The sequence below is a fragment of the Brachyistius frenatus genome, unplaced genomic scaffold (genome assembly GCF_029030835.1).
Source record: "Brachyistius frenatus isolate BFR_SWC_R1_liver_20210118 unplaced genomic scaffold, ASM2903083v1 Contig_165, whole genome shotgun sequence".
Taxonomy (NCBI): domain Eukaryota; kingdom Metazoa; phylum Chordata; class Actinopteri; family Embiotocidae; genus Brachyistius; species Brachyistius frenatus.
In genome coordinates, this window is record NW_027210764.1 from 136239 (window position 1) to 163043 (window position 26805).

General features: G+C 40.9%; 2 protein-coding genes across 2 annotated transcripts in view; both read right to left on the minus strand.

Annotated features, from left to right (window-relative positions):
- The window catches only part of txndc5 (thioredoxin domain containing 5), a 137451-nt gene extending 134663 nt beyond the window's left edge, over positions 1 to 2788 (minus strand). Inside the window, exons 1-4 of the mRNA XM_069716969.1 lie at positions 2492 to 2788; positions 989 to 1141; positions 396 to 501; positions 193 to 289 (exon numbers count right to left, since the gene is read on the minus strand). Coding sequence (XP_069573070.1) covers positions 193 to 289; positions 396 to 501; positions 989 to 1141; positions 2492 to 2676 — 541 coding nt within the window. The 5' untranslated portion in view covers positions 2677 to 2788. The remainder of the gene's footprint in view (positions 1 to 192; positions 290 to 395; positions 502 to 988; positions 1142 to 2491) is intronic.
- Positions 2789 to 22320: 19532 nt separating this feature from the next.
- On the minus strand, positions 22321 to 25431 carry bloc1s5 (biogenesis of lysosomal organelles complex-1, subunit 5, muted). Its single transcript, XM_069716938.1, has 5 exons — positions 25179 to 25431; positions 24878 to 24960; positions 23936 to 24065; positions 23441 to 23499; positions 22321 to 23293 (listed from the first exon to the last, which is right to left on the minus strand). Exons 1-5 carry the CDS (start codon positions 25195 to 25197, stop codon positions 23120 to 23122), a joined length of 465 nt encoding a protein of 154 aa, XP_069573039.1. The 5' UTR covers positions 25198 to 25431; the 3' UTR covers positions 22321 to 23119.
- Between the last annotated feature and the right edge of the window lie 1374 nt (positions 25432 to 26805).

Sequence of the window (26805 nt, forward strand, 5' to 3'; positions counted from 1 at the left end):
AGGCAATGAAGTGTTTCCATTTTCTAATGCAAATCCAGAAACACTACTGAGAATAGATTTAAAACATGACGAGCAAACAGAAACTATTCCTCATATGTCAGGATGCAGCTGCATAGGCACAACAGAGAACTTACTTAACTTTGTCACATTATAATAAAGAATTAAACAGTATATCTCATCCTACATCCTTACCTTTGGCTATGTGGGCCTTAAAGTTGAGGGCAGTGAGGTCATACAGGCCCTGTTTGGGCTCAGGGGCTTTAGGAGGCTCCTGTTCACTCTCTGGTTCCTGCAGGGCGTTACAACAACAAGCATGAGTCACCATTCCTGCACTGCAAATGACTGGTTTGAAGACCTGAGGTGGTGCACAGATGAAATGAATGAACACAACTCACCGAAGGCTCCTCCTGGACCGTCTTCAGCATCCAGGTCTCCAGAGACGGCAGATCTCTGGGACCTTGGTACTTAACGGCTTCCTGGTCTGGCTTAAACAACTTCAGCCTACAGGGACACAAAACATTTTTTTTTTATTTGATTGAATTGCATGTTCAGTAGCATCGCAAACATATGATTCAAATCTACAGTTTGACATAAAATGTTAAAGTCAATGGTCAGGGTCACGGGCCCTAGTAATGTTTTGTTATAAAAACAGACATTCTGTCAATCATTATCAGATGTTTGCTGTGTTTGCAGGTTCACGATGCAGTCAGCAACATCCAAGATTTAAGAGGATGTCATTAAGATAGTGGCAGAATATTCAAGTAAATGCAGGTAAATGTGTCACTTCTCTGTCAATCAGTGATTACTGTTTACTTCTGCACTGTAAGAGGTGTTTTAAACACTACTGCATTATTTTTAGTGAGAGTTATGTTTCTGTAAACTGACCTGGAGAATTTAAATGTCTTGGCTGATCTCGTCGGGGCCGATAAATTAATCGAAATCGATAAGGTCCAGAAATAAGACGGCTTGATAGCAGGTGTGTACTTACGTGGGGTAGCCTCTAACACCGTGGATATTGGAGCAGAACTTGGTGTCCTGGACGCAGTCTACTTTCACCACATAGACCGGGGGCTCATCCATACTGTTGTATTTTTCTGCCAGTTCGTTCCACACCGGCTGTAACCTCTGGCAATGGCCACACCTGAACACAAGAGTGGCAGTGGTGGGTTGATTTGGGACAGTTCGTGTGTCCATCAGCATTATCAGCCCTGCATGGAGCACTGGTGTTGCACTGTAATTGGTTTCAGTTCTGATATGGTGGCAAAAAGGTTGTGCGGACAGAGATTTAGTGAAGCTGTAGCCTCGTAGTCATTTAAGCCTAAAGTGTTTAGAACTGGGTCCTCACACCACTGGCCTGAAAAAGTGTGTGATGAGTCAAAATGTGGAGGTTCAATTTCCCTTTCTTGTATTTTACATTTCATTTTGCTGATGCTTTTATCCAAAGCAACTTACAACTATTTTTTTTTTTTTTTAGGGTTCAGTGTCTTGCTCAAGGACACTCAGGCATGTGGACAGGAGGAGCTGGGGATTGAACCACTGACCTTCTGATTAGTGTGCAACCCACTCTACCAACTGAGCTACAGCCTCCTTTAAAGAATACAATCATAAGTGATGTGAATGCAAGTCAATGAACATGCAAAAAAAAAAAATAGAAAATCGAGCTGAATCATGTTGGTCATATTGTTTTACTGCAGTAAAAGACTATAAAAGGGCAAAATTTAGAGCAAGCAGAAAGACATTGTTTGCACATCTATGGTTACTCAGTCCATGTGAATATGTCCAATGTGTGTGTGAGACAAAGGACTGCAGATCCTCTTGGGAGATACTGAAGTTATGGTGTTTAGTGTTCAACTCAACAAAGAGCTGAACTTCTGGTTTTATCTTTAACATTCAACATTACACTGCACCGTGATCAAAAATATATATATGTTAAATGAACTCCTCAATGTTTTGTGAATCTCTGAAAAAACATCAGGGACCTCTAAGGGGTCCGTGGACCTCCGTTTTGAAACCACTGACATAACATTAGTCAATCAGTGCATGCCACGTAAGCGCAGCTTCCCAAACCACAACTTTTAACTTTTAACACGTCTGCTCCAAATGTGAAAACGAGAAGGATGACCATTTTCTTTTAACATCCACGTACAGCATTCAACGTTGACGAATAACTTTTCAACTCCATGTCTGCAGCTCGTGAACAGTTAGCACGACCAGCACCGAGGCCCACGGAAGAAAAAGTCTTTCCAAGACGCACTTGGATGTTTAGCATTGCTAGTTAGCAGCTAGGCTAACGGCGCCTGGTTATCTAAAGGCAGTCGGCTAAGCGGCAACTAGCGTCCTTGCTAATTTGCCGGTCGGCTTTAAATCCGCTGCAACAGGCGGGTTTTCTCTTATTTTCCGAGTTTGAGGAGGATATTAAGGGGAAGACCGAGGTTACCGTCGCTCGGTTCATGTCACGTCGTCTGGAGAAACTTGGTAACTGTTCACTTACCACGGGGCGTAAAACATGACGAAGTGGGGCGCAGTGGGCACCGCTTCGTTGAACATGTCCACCGTGTACGTGTGCTTGGCGTGCTCGTCTTCGTCCGCATCGGCGTCGCAAAATCCACGAGCGAACAGCAGCGACAAATAAATAAAACGCAACGCGAAGGGTGTGCAATGCGCTGCTGAAGCCATGGTTGGATCTCGGTGGGGTGAACGGTGTCCCTGCTGGCGCGAGAAGACCGAGGTGGAGCGAGCACGCCCCTCCAGGAGGCTCCGCGTAAAAGCTGTGCGAAACTCTGGACGGGACGACGCGCACACGTCGTGTCGCTCTGTGGGACAGCCTGCGAGCGTTTTGCAACTTTATCCGACGTGACCGGTTCAAAGGTTGGGTTTCTCCCGAAAGCCCCAATTTTCAGAGTTATTCAACTTCAGCTAGAAGAGGACCAAATGTGGAAAATCGCTCAGGGCCATCCCGGATATTTTTTTTTGTCAATTAACGGTTACAAATGACGCTCATACTTCCAGTGTATTGGTCACGGATATGTTGCCACAAAGAACAAACTAGTCATCCTTTTTTTTTTTTTTTTTTTCAGTTTAATCATATCAATTTCAGACAGAAGTTAGTGGTGGTTATGTTTACAAGGCTCGATACAGAAGTGCATAAAGGTACATTTAAAAGACCAAGAAGATATTTTACTGACAGGTTCATCACCACAAACAAAGAAAAAAAAGATGACTAGCCTATAATAAAACAGTTTCCATTAGACTACTAATAGATGGGCCTGTTCCTGATACTATACAAATTACAAATTACTTACAGCAGGTCCATATCTATATTTTTTAAAAGGTAAAAAACAGTAAAACAGCATCCAGACTAACAGTAACTTGGCCTGTTTGAATCATCATAAACAGATCTTTAGTCTTGAATTGTTGCAAAGATAGCATTACATGCCTCAGTCAGGTGATATACCACAATAGAAATATCATACATACAGATTTCTGTCATGTTTAAGCCTGTCTGTGTCAGTGCCTTGATTTTGTTATTTCAACATAGTTTTGAGACTGCTTGCTTTTACACAGAGGTATGCCTCAGGTTTGAATGTCAATGGATTGCGAGCAAACTGCAAATACCTCAGTGGGAGCTGAAGACTTGAAATTGCTCATTTCAGTTTTTTGTCCATTTGGTCACGGTCTGTCATGTGTGCCCTAGGTGTTGTGCTCATGAATGCAGGCCTACTTTTCTTCCCCACTCCTCCAAGCCCTCAGGAAAACTGGCGGAAAAGGAGCCATGACATGACCTGTAGTTCGGGTGACCAGGTCTGAACAAGCCAAATGTGGGACATAGAGTACATTTAGGTGGGACAATGTGGGACACGTTACGTTCAATGCTGAGAGGTACTCGGAAATTTTGATTTATTTATTCAATGTCAAAAATAAACACACACAAAAGACAATGCAAGTTACAGTTTGGGCCTTTTAAACATATCATGGCAGAAAGCATGGTGGTGCAGGGGTCAGCATTGCTGCCTCCCAGTCAGAAGGTTCCAGGTTTGAGTCTTGCCCTTGATATGGCTTTTCATCTAAACCTAGAACCTTCTGACTGGGGGGCAACAGCACCAACCACTGCACCGTTGATCGCCCTTCCATAACATGTTTAAAAGTTATACAAGTGATATAAGTCAAACAAGCATGCAATAAAGGCAGCAAAATGGTGCAGTTCCAAAACAGCGTTGTCATCTCACAATCAGGAGGTTCTGGGTTCGATAGGGGGCCTGGAACTTTGTGTGGAGGATTGCATGTTCTTGTTTGAATGTAATGTTTTACATAATGGACTAAATGCATAGGTTAGTCTTCCATATTATGGACAACATACTTTACTTTTAGGTTATTTGTTTTGCAGGAACATGTAAATTCCACATAGAAAGTACCAGGTGGGAATTGAACCTGGGACCTTTAGACTGAGATGCCAATGCTGACAGCTGCACCACTGTGTTGGCTCCCATAACTTGAACAAAAGTGATGCTTACAGCATGTTGAAAGAAATACCACAAAAAAGTCATACTATAGCATCCCCTCCAAAATATGACTTTTTTTTTTTTTCACATTTAGGACAACATGCTGTAGTATGACTTTTTTTTTTCCCCATATTTTGGACGAAATGTTATAGTATGACTTCTTTTTTTTTTATCACATTTCGGACAAAATGCCATAGTATGACTTTTTTTTAATCATATTTTGGACAACATGCTATAATGTCTTTTTTTTTTCCATATTTTGGACGACATGCTATAGTGTGAATTTCTTTTCATAAACTGGACATATCTGGAAAGTCCACTTGTTAAATAGCCTTGTTGTAGATGATAGTTGTACCAAATCTCTGCATCCCTATTTACATTTTTGGCAAATGTATGTAACCTTAGCTGGACTACACTCAGCTAACAGTATAACACCACATTTGAGATGAAGAATGTTCAATGTGAAATATGCTAAAGGAAAGCCAGTGAAGTCATCCAGAAAAGTTAAATTAGGATACAATTTAAGTGACATTTAATAGCATAAGGAGAGTCCAAATTGTTTAATTATAAATGGTCCAATAAGTTCTGGTCGACTGCATCACTTTGGCAGGCAGTGTAAGTTTCGTTAAAACTTAAGGCTATCTTTGTAGAACAAACTGGCTGCTCATATAACAGCTAATTGTGTAAATTTCTTAATGCTCCCATTAAAAGATGAAATATGAAAATGAACTCTGAATTAAAAACACAGTTGACATTTTGTTTTAGCTGTTGTATGGGCAGCACAGGTCAGGTGTCACATAACTGCTGGTTTAGATGACAGACACAGTGTTGGTTTTCTCCACCGACGGTCAGATATGAGTCAGAGTTGCCTCCTCATCATCTCTGGAAATGATGCTTTTAAAGTGAGAACATTTTAGGCAAATATAATTAATCCAATTTATTACACTGGATAAACAGTATGTCTCGAGGGGGCTGTAGCCTTGCGTAATGGCGACAGTACATATAAATCATGCATCTATTCCCACAGCGCAGTGTGCGTCTGTTCCCAGAGTAGCGAGTACCTGCTGGCTCGCTGAATTGACAGCTCTTTGGAAAGTCCTCTCCTCATCTCTTTTAATATAGTCATGATTTCATGAAACCAAATGGGAGACAGCCTTCATGCTTGCGGTATTTTTCTTTAATCATCCCCCTTTTTCCTTTCATCTGGACAACAGGAAGAGTGGGAAGAGGAAAGGAAGAGGTTACAGCATGGAAACAGACAGAGGTGTCGCCTAGAGAGTCACTACGGTCCCTATTCCAGACTGTCAGAGCAAACCAAGACTTCTTGAATGTGTATACTTAAAATGTGTGAAAATGATCCCACCATGCACAGCCGGACTCTGAAGTTAGATATATATTTTACGGGCTGAGGTGTTTATGACGTGCACAGTGTTTGCGTGTGTGTGTTAGTACTTTTGAGGAGGCAGCCAGTGTCAGGAGATTGTCCTGTAGTTCCCCAGACAAGCATTGAAATTCAAATGTTTTACTCTCTCTCTCTCTCTCACACACACACACACACACACACACACACACACACACACACACACACACACACACACACACACACACACACACACACACACACACACACACACACACACACACACAAACAGATTATTGTGTCCACAGGGAGTACATCCATTCAAAGGAGAAGCAATATATTTATAAGAGACTCCCTCGCTGAGATGGATGATGCTACATTGACCTCAAGACTGACAAGAGATGACCTTTAACCTCCGGCTGTAAAAACTCAAACAGAATTTTTCTTTGAAGAGCTCCGGGAGAAGTGTCTTACCTTTCCACTGTGGCCTCACTTGCAGAGAGCAAACTAGGAAAAAAAACATCTATCAAATCCAAAGTGTCAGCGGACAGCAGACACTTGGATTCTCTTTGATTCACGGGATGGGACCAAGACCTGAGTTGTTGGACTCGCCACAGCAGGACTGCACATGAGAAAAACAGCAAGACTGTATGTTTCCATGTGGCTAAGCCTCAGGAAAGACTAGTTTTTTCATGTTAGCCAAAAGATTAAGTGAATTCCTCAACATTTTAGGAAGTAGTCTTACTGGCTTTCTTTCCAAGAGTTTGATAATATCGATATATGTCAAAGATAAAGCTGGCCAGCAGCTAGTTATCTTAGCTTCAACCTGCAGTACAGACCTTTCATTTCCCCCTTGTGCCAGTGAGAATAATTACAAAAACACTGTTGATGTGCTTAATTAATGGCTAGTACTAGATTGGATCAGGGGAAGGGACGTTCTACCTGTGATTGGTTATTTTGTCGGAGAGTTAGGATTAGGGACAAGTTCGTTGAAACTTAAACAACCAAACCCAACAGCGTAGAGTTTAGCGTATGTGTCCCTCTAACTGATCCAATCTAGTACCAACCTTACATTATAGGCAATGCCATAACCCACTCTGTCACTACTGTTTTGGCTGTAAAATGGGGGATAAAATGCCTTAATTTATTCCACTATCAGAGTCTGATATATTTGGTCTGATAACATGTGTAAAGTTATCCCCATTAAAAGTTGCCCAGGGTTAAACCAGTAGCTTGCCGGCTCAGTCAGAGAACCTCTGGAGTACATGCTCTGCCCACTGTGCATTCATCTGGCCAGCGCAGGCACCTCAACAGACACCAGATTTAAAAACTTCTGACACAGAGCGATACCTCTGGTTGTGATAGACTGAGTCAGCATTGTGAGAATTGGTGAGGCAAGAACTTAAACATAATGGACATGTATTTATATTCAAAAGTCCTGCACTATAATTACGCTCTCCAAACATAGGAAATGTAACCAAACATATAAAAAAATAATTTAGCCTTTTGCAAGAAACAGACAGGGCATAAGCCTCCATAAAATTTCAAATCAAAATGTGTTTCCACATTAGGGTTTAGTAGAATTTAACAAACACATGCTATATGGTATTTCTTGTGAAAGCGTATATGATGGTAGGCAGATTTTGTGACATTTAGACAGATCCAAGCGAAATATATTTTCATTTGTGCTAAGTTAATGGTAGCTGTAGACCTATTCTTTTATAGACATACAAGAAAACGGTAAGAATCTTTTCATCTAACGTTTTTCAAGAAGGTTAATAAACATATTTCTAAAAATGTCAAACAATGTCTAGTTCAACATCCATATGTGCCACTGAGTGAAAGTACAAACTGAGAGCTGCCCTCTTGAACTTTTTTGTATTTCACATCAAAGGTATTTATGACTGTTATGACTGCACTGATTATGCTCCTGCACTGATTTAGTCCACTGTGCTGACATGAAGGTGTTGGCAGAATGAGAACTCCCACCCACCAAAGTTTATTTGAGCTATTATATCAAAAAATGGCCTTGACACCCCTCCTGTGACCCACAGCTCTCGCCACCCTCTCACATTCCAGCTGCTGCTCACTCAGTTAAAAACACAAATTCCCTTATAGTTAATTGGAGGTGAAAAATGATCTATGAGACTATTTTCCTTGACTTCTGCACATGATAAATAACATCTACACACAGGTCAGACTCTCCCAGAGGGGCCTCTATTGTTACCATGGCAAGCCAACAACCACACATCACCATTTAATCTCAACATGTCATATAGCTGTGGTAAATATGACCAAATTGCAGCTGACATATTTTACATTTCGCCCGCTGAAGTGGAGGCCACATAGTTGTGGGTGTCTACTGGTTACCCATTGTTGATAGTTAGGCACCTTGCCAGGACAGCTTTAGCATGGTGTAATAGGAAAAAAGAAAGATGAATGGACTCTGGGGACCTGAGAACAGTCTGTTTATTTTCTTAATTGCCTGAAGTGAGTGGCTGAGAGAGTGAGAGTCAGCAGGTGGTAAACGGAGTGAAAAGTGACAACTGAGAGGCAGCGAATAACAGAGAGGAGCTGTATGTGCATGAATAATTTAAAAACAGTTAATGCCACAGTTACATATTGTAGACTGAGCAATAAGGGTGAAAAAAATATTTTCCATATGTGTGTGTGTCAATGGTGTAAGAACATTTCCTGACTGAAGAAGTGCTCTAAATCAAAGGAAAATACACCAAAGACACCAAAATACAATCCTTGATGTTGGACCTGGTTTAAAAAAACTGAATTCATTATTTCAGGAAAGGTTTTTAAACATCCTTAAAGCATCAGTTTGACATTTTTAGAACAACATGTGCTGAGAGTTAGATGAAAACATTATGGTATGTATTACCAGCTCTTTCTTATTTATTCATTAAATACAGCAGCCAACAGCTGATTAGCTTAACTTAGCTTTAAAATCAAATACACAGGAATAACTTTTTTTTTTAATCGAAATTACACTTGTCACTTGTATTACAAAAGTGTAAAAACTTTAAAAGTCAAGCACACAACTCATTACAGAACCAAAACTGAGATATGTGTATGTTTTTGTGCTTTAGAGGTGCTGGATCGGCTAAGACAACTGGCTGTAGCATTTTTAAATACATATGACACTGTTATTGATCTTTTTGTCTAACTCTGAAAGAAAATAAGCGCATACCTTAAATTGTTGCACTACTGCTTTAAATTTTGCCCTTGAATTTTTGTATCCTCTCAAAACACTTAGACATTAGTAAACATTAAAATATTCAAGGAGTAATTTAAATACTTGTACATTGTTTTTCACAAACATCCTCCATTTTAAAGTGGGGTCTGCTTTTCAACACTGCAAAGGGAGACCCAGAGAAAACCTTTTAGAAAACTTTCTGGAATATTTCAGAGGCTATTTGTGACCTGAAACTAATTCTGTCATGTAAACGTATGGGAATCACCGCGCTGGACACTCCGTCTTCCTGCAGAAATGCTTTCAGCGTCATCTTCCCACAAATGAACATCATACAATCCACAGCCAGAAGTGTTTCCATGAGGAACACAGAGACTCATGGCTGTATCATATCCGGGACACAGGATGTGACCAGCAGAGGGGAACCAATGTCATTTGCAGACAGCTTACTGCAGCACGCACCTGTGCTGGAAAAAAGGAGTCGGGAAAAGGGCTCTCCCACATGATGGGAACATGAAAAAACATTAAAGCACGGAAATCGGAAAGCACTTTGTCTCTTCATCTGGGTGGCTAAAAGAGGGGGAGAGGAAGTGAGAGAGTGTCGGAGAGGAGCGGAGGAGAAAGAAACTAAATGAGGGGAAATGAAACAAACAAACAAACAAACAAACAAACAAACAAAGAGAAAGAGAAAGAGAAAGAGAAAGAGAAAGAGAAAGAGAAAGAGAAAGACAAAGAGAAAGACAAAGACAAAGACAAAGACAAAGACAAAGACAAAGACAAAGACAAAGACAAAGAGAAGGAGAAGGAGAAAGAGAAAGAGAAAGAGAAAGAGAAAGAGAAAGAGAAAGAGAAAGAGAAAGAGAAAGAAAGAAAGAGTCACAAAGTGGATGGTCTATGTGGGTTGCCATGACGACTCCGTCTCTGTCCCAATTGTTTTTATGTTCTACCGCTCTCTGCTGGATTGAGGCAGATGTCTAAAGCCGTGCCAGGTCTCTTGAGGTATCTACAGTATAGAATTACCAACATTTTCCACAAGACCTGTGTACTTCCAGGGTGAGCTGCCGTCTCACTGCTGGAAACTCCTTGCAGAAGCTGTAAACAGGTCGCATAGTGACAGGTGTGACAGGAAATCACCGCTGTTCGACAAAAAATATGCTCCAGCTAAAACAACTTTGTTAAGACACTTTATTTTAGAATGGACTGCCATGTAAAACTAATTTAGAGGTTTGAGGGGTTTTTTGAACATTGAAACCAAATTGGCAAAGAAATTCCACATATTGTTTGTATTGAAGTAAATAAAGGCAAAGTCACTCCTTTTCTCTCAGGAGCAGCAATGTAGAGATTGGAAGACTTGAATTGTGAAGAATTGTGTAAAAACAACAAAACTCTGCCTCAGCTGCACACATTTAGCTTTAAACAAGCAAATATTAGTACGAAACCTCATTAAACTGTTGTGGTAAACATGGTAAACACTCTGACAAACTCATAGTTTCTGATCTCGTTTACAAGCAGCTGATGGTGCCTGATAATAGTAAAGTAGCACAGTTGTAGTTCAGTCTATGAATTTTCCTTATGTCAAAATGGTTGAAGGGACTTCCACAGCACAGCACTGTTGAATATTTATACCTGTCGCCTGAGGTGAGCCTTCACAGGTGGTGACAGGACCCACCTCGACTCGGAGGCTGCCTCTCACAGACACTTCTTGGTTCAGAGCCGTCTTTGTAAAAGCTCTCTTCCTGCTGGTAAAGACATCAGGACGCTGACCAGAGAGCGAGGGGCTTGAGATGGGGCAGGGAAAGAGAGGAAAAGTAGAAGGCAAGGAGTACGAGAGAGGAGGAGAATTTGACCGTTGGAGCCTCCGGAAACTGAACCTTTTTTTTGATATTTTAAGTTTGTAATAAAAATAAAAATGTATATGTATATTTGGAGAGATTTTTAATCCTCACAATCCCGTTTAAAAAGGGTTTAGTGGAGTTTTAATCTATCACCCTCAGGATTATCAAATGGTATGTGCTACACAAATTAATATCGGGCTATAAATAATAACAGAGACCTCTTGAAGCCCACACACACTGTGAGAGTGTCCTTGAGCAAGACGTTGAATCGCTACCAGCTCCATGTGTGCTCTTTGTAGCCAGGCCCAGTCTCCGAAACAGAAAACAGGATTTCCTTACAAGGATCAGTCGAGGACGGCACACTGTTCAGTTCCAAGAAAAGAAAGTGTCGGGTTTCTCTTACATGCATGGTGCATCTAAATATCATTGACAAGCTACAAATCAAGTGGCTGCCATGAAGGCTCGAAGATGCAGAGAAAGTAGGGCTCTGAAGTGATATTTCAGCAGACAGTATTTCACTCGAGGCGAGCCATAAATGTCATCAATAACCAATGAGGCTACAATTTGCCCGAGTTAAAGCCGTATATAAAGACTGTCTGTGGTTTTATTCTTTTTGGACATGCTGCAAGACAGTTTAAGAGCGCACCAGTATACCTGCCTTCATTGCATCAAGGTTTGTTTTTATTTTTCCTTGCTTTTGAAAAAAAAAATGAAATTACAGATGCTGTCACCCACTTACTGGTACTCCCGCTTGCTCTCATGGAAAATGTAAAAGGGGCCCAGCCTTGTTGAGGTCAGGCTGACATTGCCAGTGAGAGGTGGCCAAGTCACAAAACAGATGTTTACTGTTTTTCTAAGGATGATTTGTTCTCTGCTCAATATTGACTCAGGTCCAAGCATAACGCAGGTCACTTTAACAGAGCGCTGCGTTCAGAGTGGGCAGACAGGGTCACGATGCTTGAACTAGGTGATAATGTTTAATTAGAAATGTGGGACAGATTGGTCGGTGGGTTCTTTAAGGAAGTTCATGATTCTGACAGGTGATTTGATCTGTCCATAACTCAAACAGGTGCATAGTAAAAGGATCGGATGGCTCTCACATAGGAAAGTTGTGCATGTGTGTGTGTGTGTGTGTGCTCTTCTGGATGTCACCCTGTAAGTAGTGAGTAGGAATGAGTTTTAGGAAGCCTTTGTGTATTTGTGTGTGTGTGTGTGTGTGTGTGTGTGTGTGTGTGTGTGTGTGTGTGTGTGTGTGTGTGTGTGTGTGTGTGTGTGTGTGTGTGTGTGTGTGTGTGTGTTAGCAGGCTACACCTTGGAGTGTCTGCAGAGGCAGTCATGGACCTGGTAAAGGTCTCTCCACAGAAGCCATTAAGCAGTGCGTCTGCTGGAATAATGTGTTTGACTTGGCTGCAAGGCAGCAGCAGGTGCTGGGAGGACCCGCTTGGAGCTGCTGCTCCCTGCCTGCTTTGATGTGCAGGCCAGGGACCAGTCTTCCTTTTTGGTGACTTTTCCTTCCATCTCGTCTTTGTTTTCCTCCTTCCGTTTCTCTGTTCCCTCCTTTTTCTTTTATTCTCCATTTCCATCAGATGTAATTGCTGCCATTGGCTTTATTTGTCTCTTTTTTAATGGCTCTCTATTCGACTTTTTCCTTCTTGATTTTCCCTTTTCCTCTTTTTTTAACAGTTTTCTTTTTTCAGATGTCTTTCTGTCATCTGCCCCCCTCCCCCACCCGCCCTCAGCCTTCCAACTCCTCTCCCCACATCCGAGCTGTTAAAGAGCTTAGTTGTACTCGAGTCGCACAGCTGCTAGACATCAGCGACGCAAATAGGTGCAGAGCAACAAGTACAAGTTTAAATCATTCAAATGCATTCAGTGGATCATTGAAAGAGAGGTTGCAAAAGCTTGGAAGTTGCTAACAGTGAAATTTTTCCTGGTTCATTGTGAAAGAATGAAGTTGACAGTAAAACAGTTTTTGCTTTCTTGTTGAGAATGAAATGAGATCGATGATATCTCTTACTTGTCTGTATAAATATGAGCTATAAGCTTCAGCTCGCAGGCGATAAGCTTAGTTTAACCTACCAGCTCCTCTCAACCACAATAATAAAACCAAAGGGACTTCTTTGTGTGTCCACTGCCGTCCTGGCAACCTCGCTGTGAGACAATGGATGAATTTAAATGTCCAGACTCCACCACGCTTGCAGACTCATGGACAGGTGCATTACTGGAAGTTGGCAAGTGCAAAGGGCTGAACAAACCAACGGTTCATCCGGCCACTAGGGGGCTTTCTGCAGACTTCAAGAAAGTCCACTGCAGACTTTCATTATTAAGATATTAGGCCTCAAAGAGATTTATGTTTGGGGGCGTGTCTGGTTTTATTGACTTGCCTGAGGAGAAGTCAGGTTTCCAGTATAGGTGGGTGGGCAGAGTGTCCTCTGGTTCTCAGTCAGATCCACCTCTTGCTCCTTCCCAGTTCGTCCAAATATGGTCACTTCTGGTTGAGATGGCAGTGGCTGAAAAGGTTCAGCTCACAAACCAAGGACCTCATGATGGGTTGCTCTTGGGCGTGATGTCGTTTTTCCAACTGCCACCTAAAAAAAACAAAAGACGTTATTAGTGATGCGTAAAACAATGCATTTCTTAAAATGTTACTTGAATCATGTAGGGCAGAAATAATATTCCATCATGATAGCAGTAGAAGTATATGGGATATAGAGGTACTCAAAATATATTTTATTATTGTAGTGCTTAGGCCTGTTTAACAGCGTTCATAGCCTTGCAGTCTCTTACCCACACAGACTTGATGCGATGATGGTGAACATGTCACAATACGTAGGACCACAAATCCAGAGCTTGGACATTTGGATTCACCCAAAGACTCTTGGAGGTCACAAGAAATAGACCTGTGAGAACATAACTCCACAGTAAAACCACAACTTCTTTGTACAGATTAAACATACGATATATGTTAACAAAAGAGATTTAGAGGTGCTGGTGAGTGAAATGTATTTCCTTTTACAGATTTAACTGTTTTACCATGCTTCCAGTCTCTGAGATAAGCTAAACTAACCAGATGCTGCCTGTAGCTTAAAATTTTGTAAAGCTCTTCTCCCAAAATGTCAAACTATCCCTTTAAGATAATGTCTGGTGATGCTTGTTTTACAAAATCAGACTTTCCTTCACTCGTATGTTCTTCCGAATGCTGTTTCTGAGTAAACTGGTGCAAATTCTTACTATCCATGTGTATCATCATTGCCTGCTGAATGAAAGACAAAACCACGTTGAGCCCTAACAAGATGTCATGACGCCCAGTGCTTTACACGGGTATGCAGTAGATGAGTCATAATTTTAGCTCTGGAGCTCTCCCTTCCTCTGTGTCTTTTTCCCTCAGCCTCAAGGTAAAGCCATTACACTGGAAACGAAGAAGCAGCAGCAGCAAAAGCCGTATAGCCCACTTGGGTTCAGAGAAACAGGGGAGGGAAACCATGAAAAGCGAAGCCCAGGGCTGTCCTGGGCCCTGAAAGAGACTTGCTTTTATTGAAGAAGCCCACTCCCATGCATTCCTCTGCCAAGAGCCCGGGCCTCCCTGGAGAAAGCTGGGATGAGAGGCTGAACCCACATTCATTGGGGGTTCATGCAGCTACTTCAAACACACACACACACACACACACACACACACACACACACACACACACACACACACACACACACACACACACACACACACACACACACACACACACACACACACACACACACACACACACACACACACACACACACACACACACACACACACACACACACACACACACACACACTGATGAATGCACCTTGGTCCTCTGTCTCCTGTATCTCTCATTGTTCTGTCAGTCAGGATGTTTTTTTTAGCCATGATCCACAGCAGGGAATCTCTATTTCCTGAGTGGGTAACACACATGCAGGCTTGTAAAGCACAACTGATTGATTTATTGGGTTTCAGGGGCTGAGGTAGGTGGGATATTAGATGCTCCTTGGAGATCTCATTGTGAGATCATTGAGCAAAAGCAAAGGGCCTGATCTGTGAACACCAGGAGAGAAATTCCTCTTTCCTGGGTCCAGGTTCCTCCAAACTGACAATGGGCCAAAAGTCCCTGTATTGTGTTTTTTTAAGCGCATCAGTCCTCAGTCAGCTTTGTGAAATGTTCTCTATTTGGACAGCTTGACTTTTTCTTTCATTATAGTTGAGTTTATCCTACAAAAAACATAATCCTATTTTTAAGATGCCATCATGAGCTTGCCAACAACGGCTTTTGTAATTATAGAAGAAAAGAGAATTCCACTTTCATTCAAAGCCAAGTGAATTTTTTTTGGTAAAGTTTCCAACCCGATATCACACCAAAGTGTGTAATACACCTGTTTGTCCACTAGATGATAGCAAGTTATATTTTGCCTCGTTCAGGCGAGAAAAGTGAGGTGTCTTAAGTTTAGGTTCCAAAAACTACATGGTTAGCTTTAGAAAAAAGATCACAATTTTGGTAAAAATAACTAATTTTATATAAGTAATATAACGCATTATATCAGTAACTTAAGGCGTATTACGCAAGTTACATTATGGATGTAACTTACTTACATTACATCAAACATATCCACAAGCACTGGTCGTCTGAGTGAAAGTCTTGTATTTGTTCAATCCAACCGACCTTGTTTGTCACATGACGTCTGTCTTTGACAGTCATACATGTGTGTACTTTTAATGCTGAGACAAGGCTCAGTGAACAGACACTACACACTATGGCATGATACTGGGCTGAAGCTTTCTTCATTTTTCAGTTACAAACTGTAATGTATGCTATTAGATTTTAAGGATATACAGTGAATATTTGCACTCGTTTATCGCGGGGGTTACGTTCCAAATAGAGACCGTGATAGGTGAAATTTCTTTGGAAAAGTAACCTTTGAAGATTTTTTACAATTATTATACAATGAAATACTCCATAATACATTGAAACCAAAGAACAAAACCTTTTTACAGGCCCAAGCATTTGTTTAACAAATAAAAGTACTGTATAAATGTTTTTTTTTACAAATAACTACTGTACTGTAAAATAATAATTTGAATCATCAATACGAACTGAAGGCTTCAAATTGCTGAGATCGGCACCGCCCCACTGCGACCCGAGTCATTGGATTAGAACGGGAGGAAATGAAAAATGATTATGAAAACAAATACAAAGTACAGTAGGACAAATAGTGACTCGTGTATTTCACTGCTCTTCTGACTGAGCCGCTGCATCCTGACTCCGCTCTGCAGCGGTTCTTTCTTCTAAAGCCGGCGGTGCAGGTGTGGTTTTTCGAGAGAAGAACATAGTTATCGGTAGTTGTTGTCGCTCTTTTTTCTTCTGGGCAAAAAGATTCTTATAAACCGACATGCCACCATCGATTATTTTTAATTTGGCAAGCTGTTTTACGTACGTGTACATATTAAACCGCAACGTTATTGACAAACAGGTAGAGAAGAAGCGGAGAGACTGTTTAGCCAATCAGAATGCAGAACACAATGCACGATGCAAATCCGTGAAGCAGCGAGACCGTGAAAGGTGAACCGCGTTATAGCGAGGGGTCACTGTACTGATTGAATATTTGCACAAATTTGATAATGCCAAACTTAAGTATCTTGTGAATAGCTAATACAAATTACATGGTTGAAAGGGGCAAAGTTTTCTTTGGAAAAATACCTCTGAAGATTATTTCAGGAATTCCACTTCTTTCAGCAGATTTCATGGCGACAGAACAGCAGGCCTGATCAGTAAAAATTGAGGCAGCTAAAATCCAAATGTGGAGACCACATGTTGAGCCTTTTCACTGAGAATGGTGTCTGATTTCATGGACTGTTTAAACTTTTACAGCTATATCAGTATTGTTTTATAGTGATTCTAACAATGATGAAACTCAAAATGGTCCTCTGGAAACAGCCTTTGGGTATGGCTCAAGTTCAGGAATAATCACTGAAGCTGACAAACAACATATTTGGACATTTTCTTGGAGTGTTTTATTGTCAATTTTTTATTTTTTTTTGTTTTTATCCTCCGATGGAACATCTGTATTAGTTCACTACTACACCCACTGCTCAAAAGCCTTGAATCATCTTGTATATTGCCTACCTTTCTCCTCTCTGCTCCATGACTTATTTCCTTAAATCAATACTCAGACAATGACTTCTATACAAATAAATAATCAGAAGAACTCAAGGAAAATATTTTTCTCATGACCAGTGGATTAGATGTAAATCATACCCTTTATTTCACAATGTCAAAACAGGAACATTTTGAGGGAGAAAGATGTAAATCCTGACTGGAATGAGCTGGCAGGAAGTTTGCTGATGGAGTCAGGTAAATTGACCAAATCCAAATCTTCAGCTATTCCAGGAGCTAACCCAGGAGTTGGTGGAAATCCAAAACAGTGTAAACAGGATGCCATGCTTGCTCATTTAGCGGGTCTAACTCTTATTTGTGCCGTGTAAAACAACTACACTTCCCAGAGATGTCATTGAGCAATAGGCCTTTTTAATAGCTGACATTTTGGCAGGGAACGCACAGGTGTGTTGATAACATTAAAAACTGCTCCATTTAGGTGAGGGTCGTGATGTTGTTCACTGTCATGCCTCAGTGGGACACCTAATGGAAGTCAGTCATCATTAACTGTGGAGTCAGCAAAAATTATTTTCAGATTCAGGAATATCTCAGCTAGCTGTAAAGTAGTAAAGTGCGGTGTTTGGACATGGCTGAGCCATGCAACACTATTCTGTTTAATCAGCAACATTCATCCTTATGCACAGCACAGGGGGAAGGAGAAGTCAGAGAGAACAGGACGATAAATCTGGCTTACATGCCGAACCGCAAAACATACTCACAATATCAAGACGGAGAGCTGCCGAGAAACAGCCAAAGAGGAGAAGGTCAGATGAACAAAAACTGAAAATGAAGTGCTATGATCAGGCAAGGGCCAAGAGCAGCGTCAACATCGGCTCCATGGCAAACACTATTGTTTAGTTTGTGGAATCGATCGTTAAAGGAACTTCATGCCAAACTGTTCTTTGTGGAGCTAAAAGTGTTTTTTCAATGGCATCAATCCGGAGAACTACTTTTGGTTTCAGTGAGCACCTTTATTTTCCTAAGAGTACAGCTTGTTTCTGCTGCTTGATAATGACCACAAAATAAGAAACCTATATCCAGTGTTGGGGTTTTGCATCACGGCAGCACTCAAAGACAGATAATATGTGGGAAATACCTGCCTTGTACAGAAAACAGGGGAAATTAAAGCCACCGAGAAGTTATGCGGTCGGCAGGGAAGCCAGACATTCCGCAGAGGTTCAGGAATCTAGACGACAACAACCGTTGTTGCTGCTGGTACCCGCTGGTTGATGACAACCGGTTCTCCGCATCCTCTCTGGCTATTGTTTGGCCTATGATTGACTGAGGAAGGTGTTTGTTGTTGCTGGACTCTTATCTGTATTTCTTGGACCTGGCAGGAACACGGGGCTGCTGTATTAGCGAGGCTGTCTGATGAAACTGAACAGACGCAAAACATCATGTACGGTTCAGCTAATTAGATATCTGGCTCTCTATTCCAGAAAAGATGGCCATGTAGAGTGTGTCTAACAAAAAGAGAGAAATGTGGTCTGAAAATGAGGTACAGAAAAGTGATGCCGTTCACTGTGCAGAATAAGAACAGACATTTAACAGTTTCAGCCTTCACCAGGGAACATATCAGTGCTTGCTAATAAGGGAACTGGCATTTATGAAAGGTGGGACACTTAATTTCCAACCCTTTTCTTTGCAATGATTGCTTTTATATGCCACCCAGTGCTCATTTTCTAAAGCTGCCTGGATCTGAGAATATCCAGCATGCTTTGCAAGCTTCCCTAAGAGAAATATCAATTTCATTCAGTCGCTCTGAGAGCTCTCCCTCTCTTATTGAGTGATCCACTGGGTGAACGTTTGCTATTGCCAAAGAATTCATATTACCACCTGCATTCCCATCCGCCCAGGACCCATCACCGACTCCCTGCAGTGTTGTTATACTGGGTTATTAACTTGGAAGTGCGCTTTTGTTCGTTGGCATTTTCATTTTGCACCCGTTAGTAATTGAGTAACAGGGGCCCATCATGTCGCACAAAAGAAAGAAAGCGAGCATGCGGTGGCTGGAAATTCTCATAAGCCGCGAGGAAAGCGAAGGTGACCTACCTCGTCGCTCTCTAGTGTTCCCACACAAAATGCTGAAACTGTGTTCATGTTAGATCTGTTTTTTCTCATCACCTAAATGAACTGAAAGGTCATCGGGCCAAAAAGAAAATGCTTGTCAGTGTCAAGGCTGCTGCTAGTCTCTTAGGAACTGTAGCAGTCCTCTGAGGTCATGTGGATTTTATTTGTTTCTTCAGGGACATTCAAGCTCTATTTTATTGGTAATCTAACAGAAGTAAAGAAGACAGAATGGCCACATGGATATCAAGCAATAACATAAGCCACATTTTACCCCAATCTAACTTACAAAGTGTACATAGCACCTTTTATAGTAAAGGCAAGAAGCCCTGCATGGGTTTATTAAGGCAATTTATTGACCCAATAACTTTCATAGTGATTGATTACAAACACAGGAAGCGGACACACGATCGTGCACATGAATACAAGACTGCAGTTAAGTGTTCCATCCTATTAAGTTGAGTATGTAAATAATCATATAATCTGGGTCAAATGTGGGTGAAATCATCTATGAATTGGTACGGATTACATTTATGGTATATTCTTAATGATAACCAATTTAAAAAAAAAAAATCCATATACATTTTATGTTGGCAGACACACAGCTTACATATGAATGCAATCATATCTGCACATCTAATATACCCAGATGAATTTGTAAGCATGCACACTGATATAGTTGAGCAGATACTGTAGCTAAGCTTTTGTTTCAAGCCCAGATGGTCAGCTGCTTTTTAAAAAAAAAAATCTAATTCACGCTGGTACCAATCAATCTCCAGATGGTTGTTTTATAGAGACATTTTTTAACTTGACTTAAAATTTCTTTAGTTAACAGCTGACAGTGGATGTGTGAGAAGATATGGGGGGCAGAGAGGTGGGGAACAACATGCAGTAGGTCCTGCTCAAATGTGATCCAGGGACATTGTAGTTCTCCTTGGGTGTCCCCATATGACCACATTCAAGTTCAAGTTTTGTTTTGTGGATCGATGAAGAAGTTGGGAGATTTTGGAGAAATATGTTTGCTGGCTAGCTATAACAGCAGCATGTCAGGGTCGTCCAACATTAAGTCTAGACCCGTTTAGATTTGACCACCAGAACAAAAAGATGCCAGGGTTGTACAGCTTGAAGAACATGGTGACATCCCCACAGCGGACTCTTGCAAGCCAGCAGAGATTTACTGAGATCAGATCCTGATTTTTTACTGTCTTCATTACATGTTCACATTTCATCCCGAGATTAATTTCATTCCGTTCAAGTGGTTGCGTAAAGCTCTTTTTCAGACACAGCATCAGATTGCATGAACCAACACACCCTTTATCTCTGTCCCCTGCCCAGTGGAGCTCCAGCTGGGTGCTGCTGTTTCCTCCACCATTTATGTTGGCACGTGCAGCAGCAGCTCCACGGCCAGAGAGCACTGCTCTCCCTGCAAAACAGGAAGAGCACACTGCTCTCAGATAGACACAGGAGACAGAAAACAAGCCAGAGACACGAGGCAGCACGCAGAGGAAGGTGAAAACATGAGATTTCAGCTGGTGGCCGGCTGGTTCCTGCACATGGTATCAGTTTAGTCAACTAAGCAATGCTCGGATCTGTGTAGAGAGAAACTTGATGTGCCGACAACCTAAGAGGATGCTTGATAGCTTTTGTCACATATACCCTCTATGAACCATCTCTTCTAAGATTTCAGTTTGCTTTAGTCCTTATTAATATTTTATACCATGAAATGACCTTGACATACATGCGGCTATATGACACTGACTAGTTGTTGAACAGCATTGGTGACACAACAACTACTCGAGCAGGTGCTGAGATTTCCAGCTTTATTCACTTTTCAGCCTGCGCTTTGAATTTGAACCAAAGTTCCCATGAATGTCAAAACCTGGTGTTGTTGCAATCTCTTATTCACAAACAGACGCTGATCTGAATCCCAGATTGCTTGATGTCAGTTTATTTTGGCAAAGAGCATGTTGTTATTGACAGCAATAGTCTTGTAGGTCAACTGGGATGGGATGGAGGGAGGTTCCTTTCAGTTGAGAGCTTTCCCACACTGCTGACGTTCGCAGGCAGGTATTTGCTGGATGTTTTGATGTGAACAAGCACAAGAGCAGATTTTTACTCTGACGGCAGAACATATACCCAGCGTTACATCCAAATTAATTTAGGAAATTATGCACTTTTCCTGACTTGAATGTGTTTTGAAATCTAACGTTACACAGCAAAGTCAGGATTCATTACAACAGATTTAACTCCCGAACTTATCAGGCCCTACAACATGTGAGCCTCAACTCATGAAAATGCCAACACTTATATGACCTTGACGGGCTACTCTGTTTTGATTTCTTTCCAGCAAAACCAAAATAATAAGCAAGGGCAGATGAAAAGGTGGCTTGCTGGCAGGTCGGCCATGTTTCCGTATTGTCACTCCCTGTTAGTTGATGATGGGCTGTCTCCACGTTGGACAGCTGCAGTCGCCGAGGCAGAAGGACGTCATACATACACATGCAGATGTACACGGCTTAAATATCTGCTGGCATGTCTGTGAACTCTGCGACCTCTGATGACATGCCAACCGCCGTGTCCCGCTCTGATGTCAGACTATACATGGGTGTGTATAGAGGGACGTACAGGCAGGGTGACCAAAGAGTGGCCTCGCATGAGAGGGGCGGCGGGTGCAGCTCACTGCTTGTGGAGAAATGGAAAAAGAGCTGCAGATTCTATGAAAGGGGAAACGGCACGGCAAAAACTCTGCAGAGGGACTCCAGTTCTTAGTTCTCTTACAGAAACTTTATTGTATTTCAGGTGAACTGGAGTCTAAACCTGCCTCTTCTTCAGATGATGGGACACGTGAACGTTCATACGTCAAGGAGTTTGTGGTAGTTGTCTCTTTAACAGTTCTTCTGCTACGTTGTGCGAGATGAACTCTGCTCTCAGCCATGCCAGGAATGTGCCCAGTGTGCCCACCCACCCATTAACAATGTCCAACGTGTGCCATTGTGCTGGACAAACAAAACACAAACATCAGAGTCACAACCTACACAGATGACTTCACTCGTTTTCCAGCTCATATTACAACTTACAACCATCACGCCCCGTGTTCGACTGATAGCAGTACAGTGTGCACTTAAATGTAACAGGAGTGTGTTTATCATTCTGCGAATGTCAAGCACTCTGAACACAAAGCATTACAAACACTGAAACCTTCTTTAATGACCAGGAGAAAGTTCAAACCAAAAAATAAATAAATCTAAATTTATGATTTTTTTTTTTTTTCAGTTTGAACAACAATAAAAATATTTGATTTGTAACTCATTAAAATCAGATTTGATGTGGCAAACCAAACAAAAAACATCTGCTACTGAGCCTTCAAACTGGTTTCTGCAAAAGCCTTTTATAATGAAAGTTACTTCATAGACATTTGGTTTACTCGAAGTTAATGTCAGAGGCGGGATGTTGAGCTGCTGAGGGACGATTTCTTCTACAAATGGTTCCGTTTGATTTAGTTTGTACAACGTTTGACCTGCGCTTTAAACACACCTGCTAGACGGGCTTTTCTAACCTTTAATGATCTCAGTGCCTCGAATACCTCACCTCAGTGCCATGGTTCCTTTCAACATGATGTTAATTATCATCGGGGCCCTTCAGGCAGGCATCCATAACAAATATTGAAATGTTTAAAATTTCACAGCCAAGGAACAATCAAACGACATATTCCAGACTTTTCTCTTGCTGTGCAGAGTCTGTGTGCTAAAGACAGAAAATGTTGAGTTTGATGGGTTAGTTCTGATTTATGATTTGGAAAATGCTGACCCTTGTGCAGGAGAAATAAACCTAGAAGTTCTATGCTTTGTTTTTCTGTCAACCACTAAGTACATCAAGGAAAGCAAACAGCTTTGTGTTGCACGTGCAGAGCAGACCAGACGTCCATGCCGGCAGTAAAGTGTTCATAAAATAGAGAGAGAGTGTGTTTGCTCTCTCACAGCAACTGGTCAGATGGGTGAAAACTTGGCCAAGTCCTTCTTCTTTTCGCTGTACTGAGTGCTGAGTTGTCCCACAGCCTTGGCGTGCTCCTCGTCCACCTCTTCCTTTAATCTCTGCTGCTCCTTCAGAAACTCTGCCCACTCCTCTTTCAGCTGCTCCATGTTAGCCTGCAGCTGGGAGCTCTGGGAGGACACACAAAGAGGAGAAGATCACAACAAAGTTAAAGCTGATCTGGTCTTGTGCTGTATACCAAGGGTCAGCACACAATGCCAACAATGTAATCCTGCTGTCTGAGTCTATCACATAGTGTCCACCTGCTCTGCTCATACCTGTTGTGCCTCTAGCTCCCTCTGCTGGACCCTCTCTGCCATGTGCTTGGCAGCCTCCACTGTGGGACAGATGCAAAAAATACTCAACATATTAAAAGGTTTCCACTTAGTCTTCACCATATACACAAAGATATACAAACATATTTTGACAAAATAATTTGTGTTAGCAGGCTACATATATTATTGACAATAGGCTAAATGAAACTATTGCTTGCCACATGACCTAATCATACATTAATGAATCCAAATATATTACAATTATATGAAACACAATGCAGAAATTTATGATATGAAAGTTAACATAGATTAATATGCTTCAGTAAAAGCACTTCTATGAAGCTACTGTAGCTAAAAACCAATGAATCAGGCGCTGAACACAACTGCAAACAGACAACATAATACGTATATACACACATATCTTTCTTTAGCACAATGTACAAAAAAAAATAATAAAAAAAAATAACAGGTTGCAGGTGTGATCCTGTGTGGGCTTACACCGTTTGATGATGTCAGTCAGCTGCCGGTTCATGTCTTCTATATTTGTTGGTTGTATTTGCTCATTTGCTTCCAGAACGTTTTTATTCAGGCTCTCCAGCAGCCGGCTCTCTCTGTGTCCCCGTTTCTCCTGAACAGCAGCAGAGAAAGTGAGTTTGAACAAAACAACAGCTGCATTATTTCATGTAGTGAGAAAAACTAAAAACCTGAGTGCCAACAGTAGAAATGAACATATAACTTAAATGTGCAGTTCATTTACTTTCTGCCCACTGCAATAAGACTGCACAACAACTCACCTCTGGCAAAATCCATCACACAACAATAACACCGTTGTCTGTTTTTCGTGTTTGTTTAAAAATATATATAAAAAAACAAATAAAAAACAACAACCTTGCACTATTGTTTAGTTAGTTTTAATTTAATTATTCTATCTTATTTTATTCTATTGTATATACTGTGCATTTTTATATTTAATATTTTTTTACTGTTATTTTACTGTTTTTTTGTATCTATAAATGCTGCTGTAGTGAAGAAATTTCCCCTTGGGGATTAATAAAGTAACTACCTACATGCAAAAAACATTATGACATAATCTATAAAATGATGTGGTTTTTTTTGTTTGTTTTGTTTATCTGCGAAACATCTCTCAAGTCTGACTAGTCACATTTGTTTTTCCTTATTTTCCCATTGTTAACTGTCTAAAAATTCTTAAAAATCACTGCTGGCATTTGTTTTTTTTTTTTTTCTTCCTCTCCCTTTTCATGGATATTAAGGTTTTTAGTTCAGCTCCAGCACAGCTGCCCTGGAGGTGTGCGGGTCAGAGACGCTTCAGTAAAGGGCTTCAATCTCAGGCTGTCACTGTGACACCACGCTGCTGCCTTCATGTTTATCATGTATGCTGTATGCACGGACCACGTCCCATCACAATGTCACATGAAGCACCTCAAACTCTCTGACGAAGTAGCGGATCTCTGCATTGATGATGGGTCTGTGGTCTAAGAGGCGGGACTGGACGTCACCCACATCTGCAGGATCAACACAAGAGTAGACAGGGGAAACAAACAGGATGGCAGAACTGTGTATTTGTACATAGAGAGTTTCTATACAAAAGCTTTTGAAAACATGTTCAGTAAAGTGAAGTCGAGGTAAGATCCTCATGTACATGACAGTCCACTGACATGTTGATCTGTCTGTCCTTCATTAGATCTGTGAGAGTGATCTTTGTGGTGCGGGTTTCACTCACCTTTAGCAATCTTGTCCATGATTAAGAAACTCAAATCAACGTGGTTTTAGCAGCTAAAAAGAAGAAGTTATTTTCTTTGCGTGGAGAAGATAGTTAGCTCAACCAGCTGCAACATGCTCCAAATGTTAAACTAACGAAAGCGAAAGAGTTACTGAGCATGGCTGAACTGTCAGTCATTACCGTTGCCTGTTCATGAATGATAATACATTTTAGCTACAGCTTGAAAACAGTGAGAGGTCTTCTGATAATTGTTGTCAGGTGAATGGAAGTCAGCTGACTCACTACTTCCGGGTATGAGACTGTGGACTGAACCAAGTGGCTGAAAGAGGGGTGTTACACTGAGCTCGGTGCAAGTTCACACAATCCACACAGCTGGATCTTTTCTACCAGTTCACATGAAATGATTTCTTCTCTGAGGTACAGCGTCGTCCTGTCTGTACGTTTTAAATGTCCACAAGCGTGTAGGAGAAAGATGTGTTGCGTGTGTGTGTTTTGCTGGACTTACGACAGCAGATGTCAGTGTTGCTCTTTGGTTAAAGAAACCAGCAGCACATCAGGCTTTTTCAAACTCCTTTCCTCACATGTCCGTTCAAGAGCCTCTCATTTAGCCAATAATATCATATTTTTTTCTTTTGCCATCATATGCAGCATTAACCCATTAATATTAACGTTAAGGTGACCCGGTTGTAAAAAGACACTTTCATCTTTTTAGATTTAGTTCATTAAGTACACGCTCTAATAAGCTATTTACCCTCTTGGAAAACCTGCTGATTATCTGAACCAAATTTGATTTAACAATTTATTAACATTTATAATAACTTTGAGTTGGCCTGGTTGTGAAAAAAAAGTCCTTAAGATAATTTATTCTCCTCCAGCAGGACACTTTGGCCTATTTGATCTTTTTAGATGAAGTTCACTGGGAACACACTCTAATGAACTATTTACCCTCTTGGAAAACCTGCTGATTATCTGAACCAAATTTGATTTAACAACTTATTAACATTTATAAATATAGGCAAAAACATGTAAAACATGCATCCATTAATTGATCACCAGCATTTATAGCTGTATTCTACTGTATTGTACTTAAAAACAAGGATACATAGCAACCAGAGGGACTTTCCCCAACTTGGCAACCCAAAAGGTGCTCTTATTAAATCTGATTTAGAAAAAAAAAAACTACAAACAGTAGCTATAACTGACAAGTAATTGTGAAGTGGTATGTTATGATGTTATAATGATATATTTCAATATCACATCGAATCTTTTTACAGGGAGTCAAGCACCCAGTTTAAATCTTTAGTGGCCTTGTTTTTGTGGTATGGTTCTGCTGTGACTCTTAAATGACATCATACTAAAAGAGATTCTTTGGGAAACAATCATTTCCCCTATAATGATTAAAACATACTATTAATCCATCTGCTAGTCCGTGTGAGCATGTCAACAGATTTACAGTACATAGTATAATATGACAAGAGAGAAATACACATAAATCGTGACATTAATCTAAATAATACACACTTATTGAAATGGGGAAAGCTGAATTTAGACTTTATTTAACAGTGACATGTATCAATATCTACAGTAAATATAGCAACAGGTTACAATTTACTTTACTCATTATTGT